The sequence below is a fragment of the Cuculus canorus genome, chromosome 9, assembly GCF_017976375.1.
Source record: "Cuculus canorus isolate bCucCan1 chromosome 9, bCucCan1.pri, whole genome shotgun sequence".
Taxonomy (NCBI): domain Eukaryota; kingdom Metazoa; phylum Chordata; class Aves; order Cuculiformes; family Cuculidae; genus Cuculus; species Cuculus canorus.
In genome coordinates this window covers 2,521,469-2,549,039 of record NC_071409.1, presented here as the reverse complement: position 1 = coordinate 2,549,039, position 27,571 = coordinate 2,521,469, and the positions used below count along the sequence as shown (strand labels likewise).

The following is a 27,571-nucleotide window of genomic DNA, read 5'->3' as shown; positions in this document are numbered from 1 at the left end:
ATGGGTAAAAACTGGAGAGGGGCAGATTTAGACTGGACATAAGGAAGAATTTCTTCACCATGAGAGAGACTGTGGCTGCCCCATCCCTGGAGGTGTTCAAGGCCAGGTTGGATGGGCCTTGGGCAGCCTGATCCAGTGGGAGGTGTTCCTGCCCACGGCAGGGGGATTGGAACTGGATGATCTTTAAGGTTCCTTTCAGCCCAAAGTATTCTGGGATTCTAAGATTTAGCTGACCCTAGAGTGCAGCTTCTGGGTAAGAGGGCTAAACAGTACAACAGTGCTGGTGGCTGCCACGATACGGGGATTGTTTTTTAATGATTCTATACACAGAGCACACAAAATGAATCCACTGAGCAAGGATAAGGCCATCTAGAAACACCAGAAGATAAGTAACTGGGCCTACCTTTCAGCTAAGATGTCAAAATAAAGCCTGGAAAATGCCATCAAAATGCAGAAGAAATAAAGACACATCAGACATGAAACTAAAGGCAGAAGTAGGATCAGATGAGTAAAAAAAACCCCAAAGACAAGTTAGCCAAAACGCAGTAAGAGCGGAAGTAACTACAGAAGCCTAGACATTGAGGAGCAAGGTCTGTCAAGAGACTGAATGAGAAACCTAACAAATTGGCACAGGTTAAAAAGGAAAATTAAAAACTATTTTGTTGAGAGACACGGGCAGCAGAGGTGCAAAACAGAACACAGGGAGTTTGTGATAAGACCCAGCATGCCCATTGCTGTTCCTTAGCTAACAGCAAATACTGCCTTTGGTTTGTTCAAAATAGTTCCATATGGATGGCAGGTTTACTGATGCTGGTGGGTAATCAGAAGGCCATGGCTATAGGACACGGATAACTGAGAAACCGAGGATGGCCTTGGACCCAGAGCAGCATGGTGTCACAAGACAGAGGGAGTCTGTTTGCTTTTTACAACAAATTAGCCACATAAGTACTAGTCCATTACAGGAAATGGTTAACATCTCACAAATAAGGGTAGAAAGATAACACTCGCAATTCACTTAGTAACTAGACACTTTATCATGTTGTTTGCGTATGGCTGTTTCTTTAATACCAAAAGGAATCTCACAATAAGTTTTGGACTTTGCTGCTCAAAATTATGTAACCAGAGCAATTCACACACAACTTCTCTAAATCAAAATAAAACAAATCAGGCTACTCAATATAAAATGCACCAAAGCATCCTTCTTTGAAGAGGTAAAGTTTGGAGAAAGTGTGCAATGGCTTATATTAAATCTGTCACTTCTTACACAGTGAGATACACTTCTTACAAAGTGAGACAATATTAAAAGAAAATAATCTGATTTATGTCTAATCTTGACAAATATTAAATGGTTTACCCAACAAGTAAAGGTCATCATTAATGAAGTGCAATAACTCATAAGCAAAATGTGCGTGCCTATTTCATAGTTATTTTTCACTTAAGTGAAAGCAACTTGGGTGCAGCACAGTAATAACCAGAATACGTCAAAAGAAAAGTATGCTTCCAAGCAGCAGAACATGCGCCTCTTCCCTGGAGAGACCAAGCCGCCAGGTATTTTGCAAACCCTGCACTGCCCACTACAACAACACATAGAATCGTAGTAACACACAACAGTTTGGCTTGGAAGGCACCTTAAAGCCCATCCAGTTCCAACCCCCCCTGCCATGGGCACTGACATCTCCCACTGGATCAGGCTGCCCAAGGCCCATCCAACACCTTGAACACCTCCAGGGATGGGGCAGCCACAACTTTCCTGGGCAACCTGGGCCAGGGCCTCACCACTCTCATCGTGAAGAAATGCTTCTGTACGTCTAGTCTAAATCTGCCCCTCTCCAGTTTATACCCATTGCCCCTCATCCTATCACTCCAAGCCTTTGTGAACAGCCTCTCTCCAGCTTTCCTGTAGCCCTTTCAGGCACTGAAAGGTCACTATAATATTTCCTCAGAGCCTTCTCTTCTCCAGGCTGAACAACACCAACTCTCTCAGCCTGTCCATGCCGCAGCCTAAGAGCCATTCCCCTGCAGCAGCTAAACCAGCAAAGGAAAACAAGGGTGAAACATTTCCAAAGTGCAGCTGTACACTACTACTCTAAATGAGTATGAGACAAAGTACATCCAGGCTTAAAAGCAAGCACTCTTACTGTGTAACAGCAACTGCAAAAGTAATATTAATTATTTGCATTGCCATAACAGGCAGGATGCCAAAATATGGTCCAGGACATTCAATGAAAAAAACCACACTCTTGGAAAAGAACCACTACAGCTTTCTGTAGCAGAAGTGTACGCCAAGAACATCACAACACAAAGTCTGCATGGCAAGTTTATTGTTCAGCAGACCAGTAGCAAATGCCACCCATCCAATTAGACAAGCACCTTCATATCTCCAAGGCAAAAGGTCACACGCCACAGCCATACAGGAGGTTCGCATCAGTTAACAAGAAGCAACAATGAAAGGCAAAGTTTCCCAATGTAGCACAAAATGATAGAGTTTTGTCAAAAGCAGACAAAAAAATCCTATAACAGTATTAAAAATTGCATAAGGTTTCTGTCCTTTGAGCATTTAGAAATCTTATTTCCGCTCTTGCATTACACAAGGCACAGAAACAGTGCAGTTTTATGCATTTTTACATGCAAGTCACCAAGAATTTTCTAGAAGGCATTCAGACAGGGGCATTACTAAGTTTAAACCTAAGACTACTGAGACCATTCTTACAATCTGAGAATAGACTTGATTATCCACACATGCTGGAGGTCCGCAACACACCAAATCACAAAACTCAAGACAAAACAGTACTGATCTATACTTTACAAGAGCAACATTGGTGCTTCCTGCGGCACAAAGACTTCTGCAGGGTTCTGCTGCTGTACCCCCAATATACATTAGCATCCCTTCTCTGTTGTATTCTATTTGTTAAAAGAAAAACTAAAACTTTCCTAGAAATGGATTTTAAAAGGATTCAGCAGCTTCCCCCATGCAGCCATTCTATTCCCACAGAAAATGTCAATAAATAAATCTCCTACATCTTCACAGAATCATACAATAGTTTGGGTTGGCAGGGACCTTAAAGTCCACCCAGTTCCAATCCCCCTGCCATGGACAGGGACACCTCCCACTGGTCACAACTTCCCTGGGCAACCTGGGCCAGCACCTCACCACTCTCATAGCGAAGAAATTCCTCCTTATGTCTAGTCCAAATCTGCCTCTCTCCAGTTTATACCTATTGCCCCTTGTCTTATCACTCCATGCCTTTGTAAACAGCCCCTCCTCAGCTTTCCTGTAGCCCCGTTCAGGTACTGGAAGGTGGCTATAAAGTTTCCTCAGAGCCACGTTCCAACAGTTCTGTGTCCTTCTTACGCTGAGGATTCCAGAATTGGACACAATACTCCAGGTGAGGTCTCACAAGAGAGGAATAGAGGGACAGAATCCCTGCTGGCCACGCTGCTTTGGATGCAGCCCAGGACATGGTGGTCCTCCTGGGTTGCGAGCACACACTGCTGGTTCATGTCAAGCTTCTCATCCATCAGCACCCCAAGTCCTTCTCTGCAGGGCTGCTCTCAATTACATCATTCCTATCCTGTACTGAAATCACGGATTGCCCTGACCCAAGTGTAGGACCTCGCATTTGGCCTTGCTGAACCTCTTGATTTTCACACAGCCCCACTTCTCCAGCCTGTCCAGGTTCCTCTGGATGACATCCCGTCCTTCCGGTGTGGCAACTGCACTGCTCAGCTTGCTGTCATCTTCTTCAGAAACAGATACTTAATTATTGGCCAAGTAAAATAAACTACTCTGCCCAAAAGGTTAAACAACTCCTTCCTTCTTAGGGACACCTCAAAGATTTTTGTTTTATACACATTCTGAATCTAGTACACTGGCACAATCAAGGACCTAAAATTGCAGGACAATGTTTTACCGCTTTAACTTCGGTTCTGCACTTTCATTATGCTCAATTTTACCATGAAGTTTAAACCTTGCACACACAATATGGAGTCTGAAAGGATAAGAACATGTAACATTTCTAATATATTTATCAAGAAATTTGCAACCAACTGGCACTGTATAGAAAGATCCAGCAAAATGTGGTAACTTTGATGCAGTTTATGATGCAAAGGATTTATTGTCTGCAGGAAGAGAAGCAGTGCTGAACTTGACAAAAGCCCCACAGCTTTGAAGTTTCACATACAAACACACTATGCCCAAGAACGCCCAAAACAGTAGAGGAAGCATACAGACAAATGAAGACATAGAAAAGCCCAGGGAAGAAGGGGCTAGGAAAGAAAATACTTCAGTCTCTGAAAGGCTCAGGTTACAGAGCTTGGGGGGAAAACCTTTAATAGCTGAGGCTGCTTCACTGCACTAGGTTAACATGGACATTTAACTATGCCTCCAAATTTTCGATTTTTAGTGCTAAATAATCAAACATACCTCGCACATTCCTCATTTTATTCTCAAACTAAACCCTCATTCTAAAGTAGACATATTCACCAAAGACAGCTGCTTATGTACATCATTAAAAAGTCAAAATACTTCAGTTCACAGGACTCGGGAGACAGGTCCTGCTTTACTACTTTGGCCACAGGAGAGAAAAATGCTTTCACAAGTAAAACACCCTAGAACAATTCCCCTTCTGCATCTCACAAAAACAACTTGTACGGCAAATACCCTCAAGTGTAAAGCAAAACAAACACAGAAGCAACTAACTGCATGAAGAGGAATTTTTGTAGACTGCACCTAAACCTCAGTTAGAAGATGCTTAGGATTTGGTCTGTTGTCATGATTTTGATAGTTCTGCTTGAATTTCAAATTTACTTGCAATATTTTAATGAATTTTTAATAATAAAACAATATTCTTCCTCCCTCTAAATAGTATGTTCCTTCATCTCAACTCCTACTTAGCATTTGTCCAAGACCTGTATTTAGTCCCTAATCAACCCAGACTGTCTTTTGTTACTGTGAGTCGCTATGATAAAATTGATCTTAACTTTATTGACCAAAATACATCCAGCACGATTTTAATGTTGAAGTGATGATTGACACCACCTTACTTGGGAGCTACCACATACCTAGGATACTAAGGGGAAAAAAAAGACAAACCCAAAACAAAGGAAAAGAAATGTAAAAGAAAAAAAAAAGGCCTCTAATGCTCACTAATCCTATATATCAAGATATAATAACCAGCTGTAGAATGATATCAGGACCTGCTGAACTACTGCTAATCTCACTGGGAAGAAAAGCAGTTGAACATGCTTGGGATACTCCTTGTTTCACTCAATATGCGGTTTGTCTTATTTACGAGGAGAACCTACTGTTGGTTCATATTCAACTTGGTTTTCACTGTAACTCTCAGGTCCTCTTCATTTTGCAGCCTGGACAAATGCAGGTGGCTATGCCTGCACGTGGAGAACTCTGCATGTCTCCTTGTAGATCTTCAGAAGGTTTCTGCTGACCCATGCCTTAAGGTCAACTCAACTCAAGGGCTAGTGTTGAGATACATAAACCCCAAATTAGACTTATCATCATCCTTCCTCCTCTAAACGGACTGTAACAGTTTGGAGGGCAAGACTTTAGCAGGGAAACAGCAACCACCGTCTTCATATCAGAAACAACAGACCAAGATCTATACAATCTAACAGATTGATTGTTTTCATGCTATGGAACAGAAGCCTGTATTTTAATATATAAAACAAAGCTGAGTATCTGAGTCCCTAAGAGCTACAAATTCCACACTGACAAGAAGAAAACAAAGTCTTTTTAGTAAGACTTGGGAATTAATAGTTTAACTGGTTAAATTCACCTTTCACGACTTTTATCTAATGAATATTTAGCAAACATATCCAGAACTCTTGCAGCTTTTATGTAAAAGTACATGTTGAAAACACCAAAAGAGAATAAAGAAAATCTCTACTTTGTGACTGAAAGAATGCTCCCCACCCCGACCTCAGTGTTACTTGACAAAGCAGTACAGACCAGTTTAAGGGCCAGTCAGAGGCAGAAAAGCAGTCTTTAAGTTTCCATAGCCAAGAAACTGAAGTCCAGAAGGGGAAGCATGAGGAAGGGAAAGAGCACTATCACATGTGATCGTGTGAGAAAATGTGCCTTTATATGGCAACTGAGAAGTGTCAGGAGGTCAAAAACCCTCAACACCACCAAGCAACGTTCTTCAATGGTCATTAGCCATATTTCAAAGATTCTTTTTCTACTTCTCTCTACAAAAATAGATTTTATACATCAGTAGAACATTTCAAGACAAAAATATTTCTTTTTCTTTAATTACATATTTTAATGGTAAACGTCATCTACCATCAAAGTCTACACCGTGGCTAACTCAAATCCAGAAGCAGATGCTTTGTGCAACAGAGCCTCCACCTTCTTGAAAGATGAAAGTTATTTACATACTTTATGTATTCAACATAAGAAAAGAAGATACTAGACACTCTGACAGCCACACTGCAGAATGCCCTATAATGCACTACCCCACCACCACCCCCCCCCCAAATTTTCCCTAGCAATATCCAGAGATTTTCCTCGGGGGTTTTTGTTCTCTTTTGATAAAAAATTGTAGCAGATGCATACAGATTTGTTATTCCCCCCCAAATCAAAACTCAAGGGTCTTGAGCAGTTAAATTAACAGCTATGTTTAGAGCAAAAGATGCAAATTAATGCCTACAGTTGCAATGCCCAGACACAGCTGAGAGAGACCCTTAAGCGACAGCAGTGGAGTTGGGAGAACAATTTAACTTCATGAAATCACACAATGCTGCTAAACAAGCCTTTCAGACCCTGCTAGAGAAATTCAAACCATACTCACTTCAGCAATGCTTCCCATTACTGAGTTAATGGTGAATCAGAGAGGTTTTAAAAAAACAGACAACAATAAGCCCCATCAACCAAACAAACACTCCCTAAATTATGGAAACGGTGAAAGAGAACAGCACTTGGATCAAGCAAAATTCTGACCACAGATTATTTATGTGGATAAAGACAATTCAAAGTGTAGCTTCTCATTATCTGCTCCAGTTAAGATTTAAAAGTCTAGTGTGTATGTAAACTGCTTTCTTGCCACAGCTGGTGTGGAAGATCAGTGCATAATCCCTGTTTGCTACTCATTAGGCTAGGAATTGTTCAACCCGATGAGGAATAAAAAAACTGTGATAACTATTGTAATTTTATGTATCACTGTTTAAAAGTGTCTGTAACATCCCTCCAGCAGTTATAGTTTGTCAGAAACATGCCTACTTTAAAACATGGTCAGTTTAGATTCTTCTTAAAGGACTTTCTATGATGTCCATAAATTAATGATGATGTATACACTACTTGCTCACACAACTGAAAACTAACTAGAATGACTCTTGCTTTTAACGAGAATCACATTGACAACTCTTTCAGGAATACAAGTTTTCCAGTCTTTCCCCGTGAATTACAAGCCACACAAATGCCTGCATGATGATGGAGATGCCTATGCATCTTTCGTAAAAAACCCTTTGCATTTACCATTTAGTACTGTTCAATAAAAGCAAGTTTTCATCTGCTCTATCAATACACTTCTCAGTAAAATGAATTCAAGTTCACATACATCAATTCTCCACAAAGCCTATCAAAGAGCAAAGGTTCAGTATAAGATTATCCCAGTTACAGGTGGAGATAAGCCTCCCCTTGGGAATGACAATTCAGCAGAAGTGCATGTCACCAGAGAGCTTCAGTTTTGAAAACCAAGTTCTCCAAAGATCTAAAACCCCTTGGCATTTCTTCCCTATGGCACATCACCTGCCTTGAGAGTATTAACAAGCTTTCCCAGAAAAAGATGCATCTCAGTCAACAGGTCTCAGTATTTGCATCTTAATGTACAGAAAGCTTGGCAGCTGTGGTTTACTGTATTAGTCAAGAGTCTATAAAATATATTTTTAGAAATAGATACTTTGTTTATTTTATTAGGCTTAGATTTGCTTAGGAGGCCAAAATATTTGCATCAATCAGTAGAATGATTCAAAACATGGTTTGATGACTCAGTTCTGAATTTAACTCCAAAGTGCATAATTTAGGAGCAGTGTAAACATCACAGAATGAACATACTACATTAATACTTTCTGCAGCCTGCAGTCCTCCTACTTGTAAATTTGGGTGATATAATAAGATTTCACTAGTCACTGCAAAGTGTAATGCTTTGCCCACAAACACGTCCTAATAGGAGGAAGGGCATTTTCAAAGTTAACTGGTGATTTTCACTGGGGCCGGGGGAAGGAGGACGATGGTAAGAAGAGCTGCTGCTCATCATGATCACAAAATTTAGCTGCAGCAATAGCCGAGTGAACCTCTGCACTGTGGGAAGAGGATAGAGGACTGCGGAGATCAAGTCCCACAATGATTCAAACCCAACCTAAAACTGCTCTCACAAAAAAGAGCAGTCCTGCCTCAATTCCAGTTGTGTGCTCCTGACCTACATTACTCCTCCTGTAATCCAACATGAACATCCAGTGACCACACCAGCCACCAACCTAAGCAGCTGCTCTGTGTTAAGTCAGACTCCCTTTTTGCTAAGGTCAATCAAAACCCAGAGCAGCTTCCCAGCCAGCTTACTACGGAGTTCCTGGAATGTCCCTACTGACACAGAAGAAAACACGCTCATGACAACTGATGGGAAGCAGGGGAAGTCACTGCTTTGGGCTGCAGTGTCAGTCCAGATGACTGCAAGTGCACCTTGGGCAGGACATTGCTGTAATGGGACACAGTCCTCAGCCTGGAAGTCAAGCACTTGGGAGCTGGGGCACTACTCATCCAGCTCAAAGCACAGCTCCTGCCCAAATTTGCAGATAAGGACTCGTACCCCCATGGTAAAACAAAAATCACTGTGTTGCAAAAACTTTGTAATGTGGCAAAACTACTTTTGGCTTCTCCACACCTCTTCTACTCAGAGGGTCTCACTTTGGGGTACATTTACAGGGGAGTGACTGAGAACCATCTTCAAGCTTTGTGATCAACTGCCTTAGATTAAAACTTGGTACTAAACGGACATGATCTTAAATATTTAGGGCTGTATTTTGTAAAGAGCTGATCTATCTGCCCTACTAACCACAGACAGAGCATACTGCCTCTCAACACGTGGTCACAGTCACTCTGTGCAGCTCAAAGCAATGCCATGGCAGATGCATAGCTCCGACCATTTCCTCTTTCCCTACCGCCTTGATGGTTCCAGGAAAAGCATTTCTAAGACTCAGGCCAAAACAAAAAAAATGAGCCAGATTAAAACCAAACATCTACTTCTGCTCACAGCTACCTGCATCACTACATCAACTCTGGTACCAAGAGAACACAGGCAGCAGAATATTATGAATTTAAATAATTAACAGAACTAATAATTCTAGTTTACATGACATTTATCCACTGATAATGTTTTCAAATCTTCAAAAGTTGATAGAATTTTTTTTTTGAACAAGCATATTTCATTATGGTGAAGACTACTTAAATAACAGCAATGCGCTCGTGACAAGCATGTTGTTCTTTGTACTGAAATTAACTTACCAAAAGTAAATAGGAGATGAGAAGTGTTGAGATTTAACAACAGTATTTGGGAAAAAATCCTATTTAGATTAAAAATGAAATTGAAGATAAGCTTCTAAGCCCTTTTTTGATAGCCAAAAACATGCCATACATTGCAGTGTAGAAGTGCCCAGAGAGGAAGAGGTATTTTCATTAGTGTCTGAAGAAAGTGAAAAATTGCTTGTACCTTTTATACGCCATTTATGTGCAAGAATACTTCCAAGTAATTCTTTGAAACTAAACTTGTGTACCACAAAGAAGTTTTATAAGGGTCACCCAACAGTAAAGTTCAATAATGCAGAGCAAGTCTCTCTTCCTGCAACTGAGGGAAACTGTGATAAAAGCAATGGTTCGCCAAACTGCTTAGAACAGAACCCCCAACGCCTGAGAAGACTTCACTGCAACTCAGTACAATCCGTTATTATTACACTTGGTATGGTTTTTAATCCTTAAAGGATATTTACATGGATTTTCAGCATTAAAGATTATCCTGTATTAAGGAAGCTGGCACTTATCTTCCTGTTCAACAAGATATCTTAATGAACAGGACGGAGTTTTTCCCCCCTCAAGTGAAAACCAGGTACATAGCTTCCTAGATAAATGGGATCTGTTTATCTTGGCTCTTCTTGCTACACAGAATCGTACTTCTTCCATCTGATAATTTGGTGCAGAAGTAAAACAGGAACAATACCACTTAGCTTAGTTTCAAAGCATAAAGTAATTTGGCCTCTAGTAGCCCTCCATGCTCAGAGAATGCCTTACAAGCCATACCTGCAACCTCTCTAAGCAAATAAGAGGAAACTGCACCAGAAAAATATAAAGGCTCAAGTATCAAGTCAGTATGTTCCAACAAGTGCTTAAGCTACTATAAAAAGTACTATAATTACCACCAAAAGAAATTTCTGGGTTAGTTTTTTCTTGGTTTGGGTTTTTTTCCTTCGTTAAACTAAGTTCCCTGTAGACAAAGGTAAACAGCTTTAAACATCACCTTTTAAAATGAAGGTCGGGAATTCCTAGCCACTTTTCTAACTCCATAAACACACTGGCTTCTACTACGCTACAGCACATTGAGGTCTTACTTTTTCCCACCATAAACTTCAATCTATATTATCATAAACTGAAGAACTATTCAAACGAGTATTTCACATTACTGTGCAGGAACTGTCCTTATACTACATGTGGTATCAAAAGTAATATTGCACAACAGAGGAGAAACTAGCTTCCTTTCTTTCCTGGTAAATACATACATCATATCACATTTCGAGTTTCACAACAGAACAAATGGTACACTCAGTGCGGCTGCAAAGAGCAGGTTGAACCAGAAATGACAACCTATGAAATGTTGCGTAGTTTTTTTAAATACTAGTGAGCAAGAATGGATTTGCTGGTAAGTTTAGCTTCATTTTAAAAGTATGAGATCATGGACACTCTACATAGAAGAAAAAGTAATAACAACAAAATACAAACAACAGAACTGTTTAGCTATCAAGAAGTCTCCTTCTCTGCTCCTACTGTCAGAGCACTTTCTAAGGTAAGGGAAAAAAAATTCAGGTTATTTTAAGGTTTTAATCTTTTGAAAGATCTCTACCACATCCCCTCCTCGCCACTATGCTGTAACAACATTCAGTTTAACTGAGGTTTACTTATCAATGACATCTCTTCATTAATATCAACCAAACCTGTACATCTTAATTTTTACTATGTCTAAAACTTTAACAAAATGAGGCAATATCAGGAATGAAACTTTTGTAAAATTCACAAACACACTACAGAAAGTTTTCAGCTTGTTCTTACAACTTCCCTGTATAAAAATACAAATAGTTTTCTAAATTATAAGCTAGAGTAACATCTGGACAAGGCTAAAATTGTTTTAATTTCCAGCATTAGCAAACCAGCAATGGAAACTCCCTATGTAGCCCTGTGGCTACCAGATGCAAGAAGTGAAATATTTTGCATGGAGTCATGTCAGTAAAAAGTTAAACTGCATTCCTTCAATAATTCCTACTCAATGAAACCTCTTCTTTCTTCAGATGAGTCAGAAGACAAAGACATCTGCTAGGGATGGGACTAAACAGAAGCTTTCTCATCCCCTCCTCAAATCAAGGCCTCTCTTTGCTGCAGCAAAAAAAGGCACTTTTACTCCCTCTCTCAAGTGCTATTTAGGATGACTACGCTATTATTTCCTGTGCTAACCTCTGCTGCTAACAGGAATACAAAACTGATGATAAATCTTCAACTCCAACTGTCCAAACTGTCGAATGTTTGCTGCTGTGAGTGTTCAAAAGAGGACCAATGCTTCAGGTAAGAGGCAAAGATTTTAACTGTTCATAGTGACTGTCACGCAAGTTTAAAGGTTTTAGCAGCTCTAGGAGCAAAGTGTTAAACATGCGCTCATTACTAGCACCTCACATTCCCTACAGCTCAAAGGGATTTGTTTTCTTCCTAGTATTTAACTATTTATTTCTCAAAATTGATGCTCTTAATATAATCTGGTAGTTCAGTCACAGGCAAGAAGATTGTGTGAGGCTTACTTTCTAAACTGCAGAGCAGCTGGGCAGAGAACTCCAAAAATGCCAACTACAAAGCCGTTAAAGACAAGCCAGATCCTTCTCATGGTGCTGTGTTTAAATGAAAAGTCTTTTAACTACATTTTCAGATCTTCCCATTAAAAACACTAAAGCACAACTGAACAAGATGTTAAGAATCTGATTTTGAAGCATGCTTTAGGATGATATACTCTTACATTGAAGATGATGGCAGAATATTGCAGCAAACTGTTAAGACATAGAAGTCAATTTACCTGAAATCAGGATGAGGGAACCGCAAAGTATTTTCACACAATGCTGTTTGCGTATTATAAACTCCTTGACAAGTACGTACTTACTGCTGCTTTTATTAAAAGGAGAACAGAACGGTTTCAATTGAGGAAGAGCGTATACAACAGCTGCAAGAAGGATGAGGGACTAACATCTACACAGGAAAAGATTCACACATACAACTCACAAACTGCAATGAGTATAAAATTAGGTACAAAACTTGTAGGGCACAGAACTATTTACCTATGACAACTTCTGTAAGACAGATGTGCTCAAAGGAGTACAAATATTTCAAAATACTATATGTGAAACCATACAGCTCTCTACTTGTAACCAAGAAGCTAAGAGACAGCAAGAAAGAAACAACATCCATCTTCAAGAAGTTTAATGAGTTCTGCACTTGGGACACAAAAACCCTGTGCAGTGCTACAGGCTTGGGGAAGAATGGCTGGAAAGCTGCCTGGCAGAGAAGGACATGCAAGCGTTGGTCGACAGTCAATTGAACACAAGTCAACAGTGTGCTCAGGTTGCCAAGAAGGCCAATGGCATCTCGGCTTATATCAGAAATGGTGTGGCCAGCAGGACCAGGGAGGTGATTCTCCTCCTGTACTCTGTGCTGCTGAGGCCACACCTTGAATACTGTGTTCAGTTCTGGGCCCCTCGCTAAAAGACATTGAGGGACAATGAATGTGTCCAGAGAAGAGCAGCGAAGCTGGTGAGGGGCTGGAGAACAAGTCTTACGAGGAGCGGCTGAGGGACCTGGGGTTGTTTAGCCTGGAGAAGAGGAGGCTGGAGGGAGACCTTATTGCTCTCTACAACTACCTAAGAAGAGAGATTGGTCTTTTCTCCCAAGTGATGCGTGATAGGACAAGACTCAGACTGCGCCAGGGGTGGTTTAGATTGGACTTTTGGGAAAAATTCTTCACAGAAAGGGTTCTCAAGCATGGCCAGAGGCTGCCCAGGGAGGTGGTGGAGTCACTATCCCTGGAGATGTCTAAAAGGTGGGTAAATGAGCTGCTTGGGGACATGATTTAGTAGTGGATAGATACAGTTGGAGTTGATCTCAAAGTCTTTTCCTACCTATGATTCTCTCCAACACAAAAATGCTGAAGTAGTTTTTCAAACTTAACAAGCCACCCAGGTTTGCTACCAATGTCCTCATCACACAGAGGTGAGTTCTAACGAGGAAAACTGCCACCACGTCGTTATTAAACCCAAGCACCCTTATTAAACCCAAGCGCCCGTTACACACGGCTGTACCCGCCGGTGACGACCAGGGCTTCCAGGCCCTGTCTTTAAACGCTCGCGACCCGAGCCCCGCTCACACCCAAGGCGGAGTGGAAAAGTCATACTGCGAAAAAATAAGCGTATAAAGACGCGGGATCGGGACACAGAGCGAACGGCCAGGGCCGTTCGCGCACGCCACGGGCAGGGCAGAGGCCCCGCCGTTGCCCGGGCCGCGGCCTAAAGATGGCGGAGGCCGCCGCGCTGTCCGGGCTGCTCCACCCGACCCGCAGGCACCGCACTCACCGTCCACGTCGCTCCCCTCGCACCCCGAAGCGCTCTCCCCGCCGCCTCGTCCCCCTCGGGGGCCGCCCGGGAGCCGCCACCGTCGCCTCACGAGCCGCCGCGGCCCGACGCCATCTTCCTACCTTCCCCCGCCCGCACGGCGCCCGCGCCCTACGTCACCACGGGCGAGAGGCGGGGGCGAGAGGAGGCTACTGCGCATGCGCATAGCTCAACGGAGGCGCGCGGAACGGACGTGCATGCGCAGTGAGGGCGGCACGAGACGCATTTACTGCCCCTCAAAGGGTGCCCACAGCGCCCTGGCAGGAAGAAGGCAGGAAGGGAGGACACGCATGCGTAGTGAAGGGCGGCACGAGACGCATTTAGCGACACTCCTCCCGCGGGTGCCCACGGCGCTCTCGCAGGGACAGGCGGGGAAAGGGACGGGTGCGCATGCGCATGGGGAAGGGGGTCGGCGCGTGCGCAGTGGCAAATGCCCGAACGTCTGCGCTTCCCAACAGGCGGGGCCGTGCATGCGCAGTGAGTGCAACATGAGGGTCACGCTCAGTAGGCGCAGGCGGGGAAGGAGGAAGCGCATGCAGAGTGAGGAGCGGCACGGGGGCCACCCCCGGCAGGCGGAGGCGGGAATGGGGTAACGCGCATGCGTAGTGAGGGGCGGCACAAGCCCGGGATCCCGTGCTGCCCCGGAAGGAGGCGGGAGTTTGGCGCATGCGCGGGGAAGGCTGGTAGGAGCCGCATTTACCGCTCCCTCCCCACCAAGGATGCCGACAGCGCCCTGACAGGAAGAAGGCGGGAAGGGGGGACACACGTGTAGTGAGGAGAGGAGAGGAGTGGCACGAGGCACCCCCTTCCCGGTGCCCACCATGGCAGGCGGAAGCGGCGGCGCGCGGGAGGCCGCTTCCATTGAGGAGGGACCCACAAGTGCTGCGGGGACAGAATGAGGGGGAACGGCTTGGGGCTGACTGAGGGGAGACTGAGATGATGAGATCTTAGGGAGAATTTTTTTCCTGTGAGGGTGGCGAGGCCCTGGCCCAGGTTGCCCAGAGAAGCTGTGGCTGCCCCATAGCTGGAGGTGTTCAAGGCGTGGTTGGATGGGGCTTGGAGCGGCCTGATCCAGTGGGAGGTGTCCCTGCCCATGGCAGAGGGTTGGAACTGGATGGGCTTTGAGGTGCCTTCCACCCCAAATCAATCTGTGATTCTATAGTAGGGATACCAGCACGGGATGGGAAAAATGCCACCTGTGCCCTGGCCAAAGCAGTGTGTGTGTGTGTATTGTACCCCTGTTCTCCACTCTCTCAAGACCCCACCTGGGTCCCTGTGTCCCGCTCTGGGATCTGCAGCTTAAGAAGGACATGGGCCTGTTGGAGCAAGTCCAGAGGAGGCCACGGAGATGATCTGAGGGCTGGACCAGCTCCTGTATGAGGACAGGCTGAGAGAGTTGGGGTTCTTCAGCCTGGAGAAGAGAAGGCTCTGAGGAGACCTTATAGCAGCTTCCACTACTGAAGGGGTCTCCAGGAAAGCTGGGGAGGGACATTTTACATCGGCATGGAGTGGTAGGATGAGAGGGAATGGCTTTAAATTGAATGGGGGAAGATTTAGATTAGATATTAGGAAGACATTTTTTATGCTGAAGGTGATGAAACACTGGCCCAGGTTGCGCAGGGAAGCTGTGGCTGCCTCATCCCTGGAGGCGTTCAAGGCCAGGTTGGATGGGGCTTGGAACAACCGGATCCAGTGGGAGGTGTCCCTGCCCACGTCAGCAGTGGAACTCAATTGGCTTTGAGGTCCCTTCCAACCCAAACCATTCTATGATACTATGACTATTGAGTTTAGCTTTTCACATCATCACTATGATATGAGGGGCTCTGTATTTAAAAGTAAAAAATCTTTTCAAGCTGCTTGCACAGTCATGTTATGGGGACGCAGCTTATCCTGTACCAAAAGGGGCCTCCGAGTGCTGTAAAGCAAAGAGTCACCCTGCTACCTTGCTTTTATCTCGTTCTGAAGCTGTAACTATGGTTTGGATCATCCTGGCTTGGGTCAGCCATGGTGAGGCCAGCAGGAGCAGGGCAGGGATTGTCCCCCTGGACTCGGCGCTGGTGAGGCCACACCTCAAATCTGGGTTCACTTCTGGGCCTCTCACTGCAAGAAGGACATTGAGGGGCTGGAGCCCAGGGGTTATGGAAGCAGCTCTTTATGGAAGCAGACCTGGGGCTCTTTAGCCTGGAGGAGGCAGAGGGGACATCTCATCGCTCTGCAGCTCTAGGAGAGGAGGTTGTTGTGAGGTGTGTGCTGGGCTCTTTACCCAAGTAAGAAGGGTCAGGACGAGAGGAAATGACCTCAAGTTGTGCCAAGATATTAGGCACAACTTACACTAGATATTAGGAAAAAATTCTTTTAACAAAAGAGTGGTGAAGCACTGGCAGAGGCTGCCCAGGGCAGTGGTGGAGTCTCTATCCCTGGAGGGGTTAAAAAAGCGAGTGGCTGTGGCACTTCAGGACATGGTTCAGTAGGCACAGTGGTGTTAAGCTTACAGTTGGATGGGATGAGCTTAGAGGTCTATTCCAACCTTTACTATTCTATGATTCTTCTGCCCCGTCTAAAGTTACTGTGGTTTGTTGGAGTGTCTCACATCTGGCCTGGTACTGGAAGGTCGCTCTAAGGTCTCGTCGGAGCCTTCTCTTGTCCAGGCTGAACAACCCCGACTCTCTCAGCCTGTCCTTGTGTGGTTCTCCAGCCCTTGGATCATCCTTGTAGCCTCCTCTAGACCTGTTCCAACAGCTTCATGTCCTACTTATGTTGAGGATTCCAGAACTGGACACAGCACTCCAGATGAGGTCTCACCAAGAGAGGAATAGAGGGGCAGAATTCCCTCCCTCAACCTGCTGGCCACGCTGCTTTTGATGCAGCCCTAATTAAGGCTAATTAATTAAGCACCTAATCCTAGCACCTAATTAAGCACCTAATGTTCATTAAACAGACAGCCTTAATTAGAAATCTTTTAATTTACACTAAACAACAATAGAAATTATTTAAGCTGTAAAGTTCCATTGTCCTGTTCAAACAATAAGAAAAGCCACCTCAGAAACTGCTCATCACTAAACCTTCTGAGAGTCAAGTTTCCAGTTTCTCCATCTTCCAGAAGTTCACAAAAAAGACATCATATCTACATTTTGACTAAAAAAAAATGGAAACATTGAAAATTTCCAAATTGGAGAGAGGGATTTGGAAGTAACAAATGCTTGATCCACTGGGAAACGACTTTTCTGGTTCTTTGGCGCTCACAATACAGGTGTCCTTTCTGATACACACATGGGACAAACCAAGAGGACTGGACTCCAGTTGGAACGCAACTGTGGATGACACAGCATTGAAGTACCTGTATCCACAACTTCCCTCACTCAGCCGAGAGCCGGATTGGTCCAGGAAGCTGAGAAACGAAGTCTCCACATTCTTCTGTCCAGGTAAAGGGGTGGAAAGCTTTAACCCTAGTACTGGAAGCTGCGCTTAGTCTGAATGTCATCAAGAATCTGCTGTAATTCCTCATCTTCAAATCGTCCCTCCAGGCTGCAAGGTAAGAACAGTGAGGGGGCATTAAAGGCTTCAGAAATAATTTCCCCCCAGATTCAGTTCAGAAAAAAACATAATCCTTTCCTGTCAGTCTCAACGCCATCATCATGATACAATATGTGGAAGATTTCAAAGTGGAATATTTTCATTTAAGTTAAAGTCCAGTTAAGTTTCATCTAAGCAGTTGTGGGTTTTGAAAGTTAGACAGAATATCCTTCTGAGAGCAGGTTTTCTTTCTCTGATAGAATCACAGAATGGTTTGGGCTGGAAGGGACCTTAGAGATCATCCAGTTCCAATAGTGTTCCATATTCCAGGGCAAAAAGTACTGCAGACGTTGGTAGGCAGTGGATGGTCAGCTTCCCTGGGCAGCCTGGGCCAGGGCCTCACCACTCTCATGGTGAAGAAATTCCTCCTTACGTCCAGTCTAAATCTGCCCCTCTCCAGTTTATGCCCATTGCCCCTTGTCCTATCACTACAAGCATATGTAAACAGCCCCTCTCCAGCTTTCTTGTAGCCCCTTCAGGTACTGGAATGTTGCATGTTTTCCTTAAAACAGTGTTTTTCAGACACTGTCCTTTCTTTGGAAATGATAATGTATTGTGTGAGGAACTACTTGTTCTAAACAGATGGCTCTTCTTCTGTCATCACCTCTGTTTGGAATCCTTACTAATCCGAAAGGCAAGAGAGCTGGAGCCAGCTCCAAAACAGCAAGAGTTTTTGACTGTTGCAAAGTTTCAAAACATTAAAATTTGACCTTGGAAAGTAATAGAAAATGCATAAGATTTCTGGGAAAATTTATACACATGCATGTAAGTGGGAAATAGATTCTGTAACCAGCCTTTGTCTCGTTGCACACGATTGATGGAGAACACTCCCACACATTATCCAGGCCTGATAAAGGATGCTTGCTTTTTAAACTCCAACACGAGTCTCAGAGAGTTTTATTTGCCGACATTTCCGGTATCATCACCCGCCTGCGTGGTACCAGGCACTGCCCAGAACATTACTGCACAAATACCCTTCTAATCCCTGTGCCATGCCTCCCCTTCAAACGGCAGAATCCCACTCTTCCCAGAACTTTCTGCTGAACAGTTTTCAAACCATTTTATACAAAGGCAAGTGCAGGTTTACACAGGATTCTAAATGCAGGCCACAGAGCTCATCAGCCAGTCTGCCCACAGCTGCCTTCAGATCACAGAGGAGCACACAGCCTTTTACAAGATCTAAACGCTCACCTAGGAATCAATGCCTTCGCTTCCTCAGCTGTCTCAGGACACAGGTTGGCCAAACATGCCAGTTCAAATTTATGGAGCTTCTTCTGGAGCAGTAAACTGTAAGGGAAGACAACAACTTGGTGAAATTACAAGAGAGACAAATATGAAAAGGACATAAACCAAACCAAATAGGTATCCTTTTCACTCTGCTTTTAGCACTGAAATCAATGATTTTTCAGGAGGAAAGACTCACTGTATAACTGCACAAAGAAAAAAAAAGTCACATCCATTAACTCCGCTTCTCTGGAATCGCTCTACTGTGTCTTGAAAACCCTCCCATTTACCAGAACTGGCTGTCATACAAATCATAGAATCACCAGGCTGCAAAAGACCTCTTGCATCATCGAGTCCAAACGTTCCTATCTGCCACTAAACCACATCCCTGAGCACCTCTCTTTTAAATACCTTCAGGGATGGTGACTCCACCACCTCCCTGGGCAGCCTCTGCCAGGGCCCAATGACCCTTCCTGTGAAAAATTTCTTCCTGACATCCAGCCTGACCCTCCCCTGGCACAGCTTGAGGCCATTCCCTCTTGTCCTGTCCCCTGTCACTTGGGAGCAGAGCCCAGCTCCCTCCTCTCCACAACCCCCTTTCAGGTAGTTGTAGAGAGCAATAAGGTCTCCCTCCAGCCTCCTCTTCTCCAGGCTAAACAACCCCAGGTCCCTCAGCCGCTCCTCGTAAGACTTGTTCTCCAGCCCCTCACCAGCTTCGCTGCTCTTCTCTGGACACACTCCAGAGCCTCAACATCCTTCTTGTGGTGAGGGGCCCAGAACTGAACACAAGATTCTAGGTGTGGTCTCACCAGTGCCGCGTACAGGAGCAGAATCACCTCCCTGCTCCTGCTGGCCACGCCGATTCTGAAACAAGCCAAGATGCCATTGGCCTTCTTGGCCACCTGGGCCACTGCTGCCTCATGTTCAGTTGGTTGTAAATCAACACCCCCAGGTCCTTTTCCTCCAGGCAGCTTTCCAGCCACTCTTCCCCCAGTCTGTAGCACTTCATAGGGTTGTTGTGCCCCAAGTGCAGGACCCGGCATCTGGCCTTGTTAAACTTCATCCCATTGGTCTCAGCCCAGTGGTCCAGCCTGTTCAGATCCCATTGGAGCCTCCCTGCTCTCCAGCAGATCAATACTTCCTCCCAGCTTAGTATCGTCTACAAACCTGCTGAGGGTGCCCTCAATGCTTTTATCCAGGATAGAATCAAGTACTGAAAACAAAGCAGTTCAGAAGGCTTCACCTGAACAAGGTACAACCCTCCAGGAAGAATTACAATTACATTTCTTGATTCTTCAGAAAGACAACATTCAGAATTACGGTATAAATCAGGAAATGCCACTCAACTCCACTTTCATGCAACAATGTCAGTATTACACACCAAACTCTCCAGCATGATCTTACACCCTGAATTTTCCACTCACCTACGGACGCTGGCAATGGTTTCACGGTTTTTGAAGCGGCTGAAGCGCGCCGTGTAGTTCAGGGTTTTCATGAAGACCTCTGAAAGCTCCTGCTCATCTTCCGCACTCTCATTCTGTTGCTTACGATGCTCAAGAAGCATATGTACTTCCGAATTCAGAAGAGTTTCCGCAGTTTCAAATTCTAAATTTGAATAAGTGAATATCAGCATAAAACCTAAGGTGAAGTAGGGATGAGAAAGTCCACTTACACAAAGTTTTGCCTACAAATTTAGCTTTGGGCAATAAAGAAATGCACAAGGTGTTTCATAGCAATTCTACAAGCCCTTTCCCCAATGGTTGGGCAGCATTTCATACTGGAAACGCTGATAAAAGTTACACCACAATTTTTGACAATCCAATGTGTTTGTTTTTATGACCAGTCCAGAACAGGACAAGCAACCTTTATTTTTGCTTGAGATGGTAAAGTAACTGCTAAGCATAGGCAGAATATAGATTTTAGGGTAAAAACATCCAAAACCCAGTTTTGCAAGACTACGCTTGTGTTCATAACTCAAAAATGCAGCATGGTGCCCTTTTATCCCCCTCCTTCTTCCAGGACTGCTCTGAGGCAGAAATACGGCTCTGGAATCTACAGAGAAGTTCTCTGAAAAAAATACACAGACTGTTACTGTCCTCGTTACACTCTGGGCTCTGGACAGCAGGTTCCCCAAAATGCAGTAATGGTTGTAAAGTAATGCTTGCAGCAAAAAAACCCTTCAAGATCTCTTCGCCATAATCATAAAGCGGTTTGGGTTGAAAGGGACCTCAAAGCCCATTCAGTCCCACCCCTGCCATGGGCAGGGACACCTCCCATTGGATCAGGGGCTCCAAGCCCCATCCAACCTGGCCTTGACCACCTCCAGGGATGGGGCAGCCACAGCTTCCCTGGGCAACCTGGGCCAGGGCTTCCCCACCCACACAGGAAAACATTTCTTCCTAAGATCTCATGTCAATCTCCCCTCTTTCAGCTGAAAACCGTTTGCCCTTGTCCTATCCCTGCACTCCCTCATCAAGAGCCACTCCCCAGCTTTCCTGGAGCCCTTTTTTAAGTACTAGGAGGCTGCTATGAGGTCTCCCTGGAGCCTTTTCTTCTCGAGGCTGAAGAACCACAATTCTCTCAGCCTGTCCCTGTAGCAGAGCCGCTCCAGCCCTCGGATCATCTCCATGCCCTCCTCTGGATTCGCTACAACAGCTCCGTGTCCTCTTTACGCTTGGGATTCCAGAGCTGGACACAGGGCCCCAGGTGGGGTCTCAGATTGAAGCACAGGGGTTACAATACACACCCCCTCGCACTGCTTCGGCTGCAGTCCAGGGCACAGGTGGTGTTTTTCCCAGCCTGTGCCAGTGTTCCTGATACAGAATCATGGAATAGCTTGGGTTGGAAAGGGCCTCAAAGCTCATCCAGTTCTACCCCCTGCTACGGGCAGGGACACCTACCAGTGGGTCAGGCTGCTCCAAGCCCCATCCAACCTGGCCTTGAACACCTCCAGGGATGGGGCAGCCACAGCTTCTTTAGGCAACCTGGGTCAGGGCCTCCCCACCCTCACAGGAAAACATTTCTCCGAAAGATCTCATCTCAACCTCCCCTTTTTTCAGATGAAAACCCTTTCCCCTCGTCCCACCCCAGCACTCCCTGACCCAGAACCCCCTCAGCTTTCCTGCAGCCTCTTTCAGCGCTGGAAGCAGCCCTGAGGTGTCCCCGCAGCCGCCTGTTCCCCAGGCTGCCCCTCATCTCCCCCCATCAAACCCCACACGGCAGCGCCGCGTCCGCCCCGCGCGCGGGAGCCGCTCCCCCCTCACAGCATCCGGTGAGGGCTGTGGCGACGAGGACAGAGCTCGCTCAATCGCTCTCCCAGAGGCCTGGTCCCCACCTTTAGGGAAGACGAGCTGCGAGGCATCTTCCTCCACATCTCCCGCCCGCGGGTCGCTGCCGCCCGCCGCCATCGCCGGAAGCTGCGCTGGAAGCACCACCCCTTCCGCTAAGCCACGCCCCTCTATCTCAGACCCCCGCCCCCTCGCTCGCAGGGCCCGTCCCAACAGACACTGGCCACGCCCCCTCATCCCGGTCCTCCAAATAACAGGCCACGCCCTCTTGACCCAGGCCAGCCCGCTCAATCTCAGACCACGCCTCCTCTTAAATAGGCCACGCCCTCAGTCTTGGGCCACGCAACCCCTCGCCATAGCCCAGTCCATTACAGACCTCGCCTCCTCTGCAAGAGACCACGCCCACACAGTCACTGGCCACGCCCCTTCCACCTAGCCCAGCCCCTCGGTCACAGGCCACGGCCCCACAACTCACCTCAAACTACGTCATAGGCCACGCGCCCTCCACCCAGTCCAGACTATCGGCCCTCGCCACGCCCCCTAAGCCGCAGTCCACGCTGCCCCATCCCAGCCCCTCGGTCACAAGCCCCGCACCCTCAGCCCCGTTGTTCCCCTCGGCCACTGCCCCCGCCCCTCCGCTAGTCGCCCCGCCCCCTTACCCCACCCCCGCCAGAGACCCCGCCCCCTAAGCCCCGCCCTCACCCGCTACTCAGGGCCCCCGCGCCGTCCGCGCACCCTCTCGCGAGTTCCACCTCGCGAGTCAATGAAACACATCAGTAAATTCTCGCAGCCCTAAGACAGGGTCTCTCTTGGAGTCATAGAAGCATAGAATAGTCCAGGTTGGAAGAGATCTCAAAGCCCATCCATTTCCAACCCCTGCCATGGGCAGGGACACCTCCCACTGGCTCAGGCTGCCCAAGGCCCATCCAACCTGGCCTGGAACACCTCCAGAGATGGGGCAGCCACAGCTTCCCTGGGCAACCTGGGCCAGGGCCTCACCACCCTCATAGTGAGGAAATTCCTCCTTATGTCCAGAATAAATCTGCCCCTCTCCAGTTTATACCCATTGCCCCTCGTCCCATCCCCACAAGCCTTTACGAACAGCCCCTCTCCAGCTTTCTTATAACCCCCTCAGGTACTGGAAGGTCACTATAAGGTCTCCTTAGAGCCTTCTCTTCAGGCTAAAACACCACGGATTTACTCCCTCCAAACACCAGAACATCTGCAAGAACTTCACCTGCAGCAACATCATGGAAACATCTAAAAAGACAATATCACTGAACTCCAGACTCATCGTATAGTCCTTCACAAACCCTTATAAGATATTTACATTGGTCTGGACTTAAGCTTATACTCTTGATTCAAGATTGTAACATTATATATTGTTCACTAGTGAGAAGGACAGACATTTCCCTTAGCTCAGAGACCGGAAACAGAGCTGGCAGAGCCCTGGGATGGGGCTGTTTGAGTGCTTAGAGTGGAATCCTGAAGAAACACTAGATGTGCAGGGAAGGCCTTTGGGGAGGGGTTGGACTGGATGACATGCAAAGGTCCCTTCCGACTCAAAGCATTGTATGATTCTAAGGCAGAAGCATGCATTTTGCATTTGGAAAGAAGTGGGATGATGCGTTTGCATCACATGAGGATGATAAGGTACTTCCCGGTCCATTAAAGAGGATATCTAACATCTCCAGGAATAAATACCTCTAAATCAACTTGAAGAGATTAACTTGAGGGGCCTTTCCTTGTCTTGAGAAGATCTTTGTTCCCTGATGTTAATTTTTAAGACATTTTGGAGCCCTAGAGAAGTTCCCTAGGTGTTTAAGTGCAGCTCTGGGTCCTTCTCTGTCTCCCTCAGTGTGTGACAGCACTGGAACCCAGTGAGAGTGTGGAGTCACCTCTGGAGAGATCCAAACCCACCTGGACACTCCTGTGCAGCTGCTGGAGGCGACCTGCTTCTGCTGGGGGGCTGGACTGCGTGAGGTGCTCTCCAACCCTCACCAGCACATCCTCCAGCTCCACAGCAAACCCAGAACTCAGGGAAACCACACCAGAATCCCCAGAGCCCACTGGGATCAAAACCCCTCTGCCTGTAGAGATACCACTAGGACCACGCTTTGGAAGGGAGGCGACTTTTCCAGGCTGTCCAGAAGGAATCTACAGCTGCCTCAGAACTGAGAGCTCTCCTGACACTCTGTCATGGAAACACTGCCTGCAAAATAACTCCTGGAGTAGCATTTTCCCTGGAGAACTCACATGGATGTGCCTAACCAGCCTAAGACTCTTAAAGTAATCATCTCCTCGCAGCCTTTTCTTCTCCAGGCTGAACAACCCCAACTCTCTCAGCCTGTCCTCATATGGGAGGTGCTCCAGCCCTTGGATCATGCTTGTTCCCTCCTCGGGACCCATTCCAACAGCTCCATGTCCTACTTATGTTGAGGGTTCCAGAACTGGACACAATCCTCCAGATGTGGTCTCACAGGAGAGGAACAGAGGGGCAGAATCCCCTCCCTCCCTGCTGGCCACGCTGCTTTGGATGCAGCCAAGGACACGGTTGGTTTCTGGGCTGCGAGCACACGTTGCCGTCTCATATTGCGCTTTGGAGACCTTTGAGATCATGAAGTCCAACCACACCAACCTGAATAAACCACTCCTGTTCTCACGGACTTGCTTCTGTGTCTGGGTGAATTGTTTCTTGCACGCTGGGAAAAAGATCACATTAAAAATAAACTGCAAGAATAAGGAGAAGTCAAATCCTATATCTTAAACATTTGTTATCTTGATAAACAAGCGTGGCAGAGAAGCTTATTTAAATCTGATTTGTTAAGTGGTACAAGCAGAAAGACATTCAGGAAGATGGAATGAAAATATCTGTGGGAACATCTGGGAAATTAAACAATTTCAATTAGGTTTACAAGAAAACAAGGAAATCTGTGCCAGGCTGATGACAGAAGCATTGAAAATCGCTTGGAATCCTGGTGGCTTCTCAAATAACCCATCTACTCGGAACACGATGATTCTCAGAGCAGTAGGTAGCTCACAGAGGTTTAGGTTATTAATTTTGCTTTTGTTTTTCCCCAAGGATCCGTTCCACTTAAATATACAAAACCTAAAACGACCAAGAGAAAGCCAGATGCTTGCAAGATTTTATAGGTACTATAAAGGGGCTATCGCAAAAGATAAACGTTAATTACCACTGCTGCGTTTGTTTAAGGTCTCAAGAGTCAAATAAGAGACAAATGAGAACGTTGCTGCATGGAACCTGCTTCCCCCTCCCCTCAGAAGCACGCCCCTCCCCCTCCTTTTTTATTTCTCATTTAAGCATTTAAGAAATACCTTTATAAACCCACAGTAACTATTGTTCAGCTGCTGCAACAAACCAAACATAACAGAGTATCTGACATCCTTTGTTATTTCAAATCCACACTGCCTTCTTCCTGACAAATAATGATAGGCTCAACATTTACAGTTCAACTGGAAAACACACGTAAGAAAGGAAGATGAGACAGATTATGAAGGATGATGTGATTGAGAGAAGCCCTGTGGAGAAGGACTCGGAGCGCTGGTTGATGAGAAGCTCAGCATGAGCCGGCAATGTGCGTTCTGCCCAGAAACCAAGCCTGTCCTGGGATGTATCCAAAGCAGCGTGGCCAGCAGGGCGAGGGAGGGGATTCTGCCCCTCTTTTCCTCTATTGTGAGACCCTATCTGGAGTATTGTGTCCAGTTCTGGAATCCTCAACATAAGAAGGAGATGGAGCTGTTGGAACGGGTCCCGAGGAGGCTACAAAGATGATCCGAGGGCTGGAGCACCTCTCATATGAGGACAGACTGAGAGAGTTGGGGTTGTTCAGCCTGGAGAGGAGAAGACTCCAAGGAGACCTTAGAGGGACCTTCCAGTACCTGAAGAGGCTACAGGAAACTGTGGAGGGGCTGTTCACAAAGGCTTGTGGGGATAGGACGAGGGGCAATGGGTATAAACTGGAGAGGGGCAGATTTAGACTAGATATAAGGAGGAATTTCTTCACCATGAGACTGGTGAGGCCCTGGCCCAGGTTGCCCAGGGAAGCTGTGGCTGCCCCATCCCTGGAGGTGTTCAAGGCCAGGTTGGATGGGCCTTGGGCAGCCTGATCCAGTGGGAGGTGTCCCTGCCCATGGCAGGGGGTTGGAACTGGATTATCTTTAATGTTTCTTCCAACCCAAACCATTCTATGATTAAAACAAAGTGAATGACTGTAGGAGGTTTCATGTGTGTTTACTGACCATATCCTAAAACAAACTGATTAAGACTTGGACAAATGTAATCTATTGTAAATAGAGCCTCTAGTATTCCATATTCCAGGGCAAAAAGTACTGCAGACGTTGGTAGGCAATGGATTGTTAGCCAGCTCTACTGTGGTCATTTCTACATCGTCACAACTTACAAACAGGCCCAGCAGCACTAAGTACACCCACACAGATCTTTAGAAAAGCCTAGCTGAACACCTCTGTGTGTTACAAGGTAGGAAGAACTAATAACAAGGGTGTTCTATTATCGGTATAACAATACATTCCTTCTGATTCACCAATGTTATCTTCCCAGATAACAGTCCTTAAGCTTCATAGAATCATAGAATAGTTTAGGTTGGAAGGGACCTTAAAGCCCATCCAGTTCCAACCCCCTGCCATGGGCAGGGACACCTCCCACTGGCTCAGGCTGCCCAAGGCCCATCCAACCTGGCCTTGAACCCCTCCAGGGATGGGGCAGCCACAGCTTCCCTGGGCAACCTGGGCCAGGGCCTCACCACCCTCATGGTGAAGAAATTCCTCCTTATGTCCAGTCTAAATCTGCCCCTCTCCAGTTTATACCCATTGCCCCTCGTCCTATGGCAACAGACACACACTGCACGGTCTGTTAAGTTTTTAAATGCATATATGATGGCATCTAAAAGTACTGTCACCTGGTTGTATAATACAGAATTTCTGTCAGAATTCACCAGATCAGACGAGCAGTCTAGCTGCCACAAAAAAGGAGAAAAATGATGGTTCAATAATCTGGATATTGGTCAATTTGTAGAGTGACACATTGGTTTAAAGGAAATATGGGCTTTCTGTGTTTGGGGATTGGTCATCAAACACATTCATAGGTCATCTTTTCTGAGTAAACAGTTCAGGAAATTCCTATTCTACTGCTCTGGGGACTAAAACCCACTGGAGAGCAATCCTCATAACACTTAGTCAGTGTAAATATTAATTTATTGAGTCGCCCAGGAAAGGGTTCTGGTTTTAATTTTTTTCTTCCACAAGTGGCATTTCTCAATCACAATGCTTATTATAATCACAAGCTTATTATAGAAATTTTGCCCAAGAATAAAATCCTTTTTTTTGTGTTTAAAATAAAAATGGTCAAGTATTCCTCCTTTGAAGCATTCTGGAAAGATTTCTCCCAACCTTTTGGCGATTTGTTTTTAGAAGGAAGTGAGGGAGTAATTAATTTTGTTTCTTATGTCAAACAAGTGAAAACAGAAGTAAGCGCTTTCTGGAGCACCACCCTGGTTTATATTTAGTTTAGATTGAACTATTTCAGTGTGTGG

At 45.8% G+C, this 27,571-nt stretch overlaps 2 protein-coding genes across 8 annotated transcripts in view; both read right to left on the bottom strand.

The window, feature by feature from the left end:
- The window catches only part of WDR33 (WD repeat domain 33), a 70,321-nt gene extending 56,126 nt beyond the window's left edge, over positions 1-14,195 (bottom strand). For 2 of the 7 annotated variants that reach the window (XM_054074112.1, XM_054074113.1), the window contains exon 1: positions 13,879-14,195. The gene's annotated coding sequence lies outside the window, so the exon portion shown is untranslated. The remainder of the gene's footprint in view (positions 1-13,878) is intronic. The other 5 variants (XM_054074115.1, XM_054074114.1, XM_054074116.1 and 2 more) reach the window with 5 other exon arrangements.
- Positions 14,196-16,829: 2,634 nt separating this feature from the next.
- On the bottom strand, positions 16,830-22,162 carry POLR2D (RNA polymerase II subunit D). Its single transcript, XM_009568976.2, has 4 exons — positions 22,049-22,162; positions 20,139-20,319; positions 18,682-18,777; positions 16,830-17,442 (listed from the first exon to the last, which is right to left on the bottom strand). The coding sequence occupies exons 1-4, from the start codon at positions 22,119-22,121 to the stop codon at positions 17,364-17,366; spliced, it is 429 nt and encodes a 142-aa protein (XP_009567271.1). The 5' UTR covers positions 22,122-22,162; the 3' UTR covers positions 16,830-17,363.
- Positions 22,163-27,571: the final 5,409 nt, after the last annotated feature.

Excerpts from the sequence above, each read along its gene's own strand:
- POLR2D (XM_009568976.2), bottom strand. The coding sequence starts at position 22,121 with ATGGCGGCGGGCGGCAGCGACCCGCGGGCGGGAGATGTGGAGGAAGAT. Across the intron at positions 20,320-22,048 it reads GCAGCTCGTCTTCCCTAAAG|AATTTGAAACTGCGGAAACT; the intron begins GTGGGGACCAGG and ends ATTCAAATTTAG. Across the intron at positions 17,443-18,681 it reads GCGAAGGCATTGATTCCTAG|CCTGGAGGGACGATTTGAAG; the intron begins GTGAGCGTTTAG and ends CTTACCTTGCAG.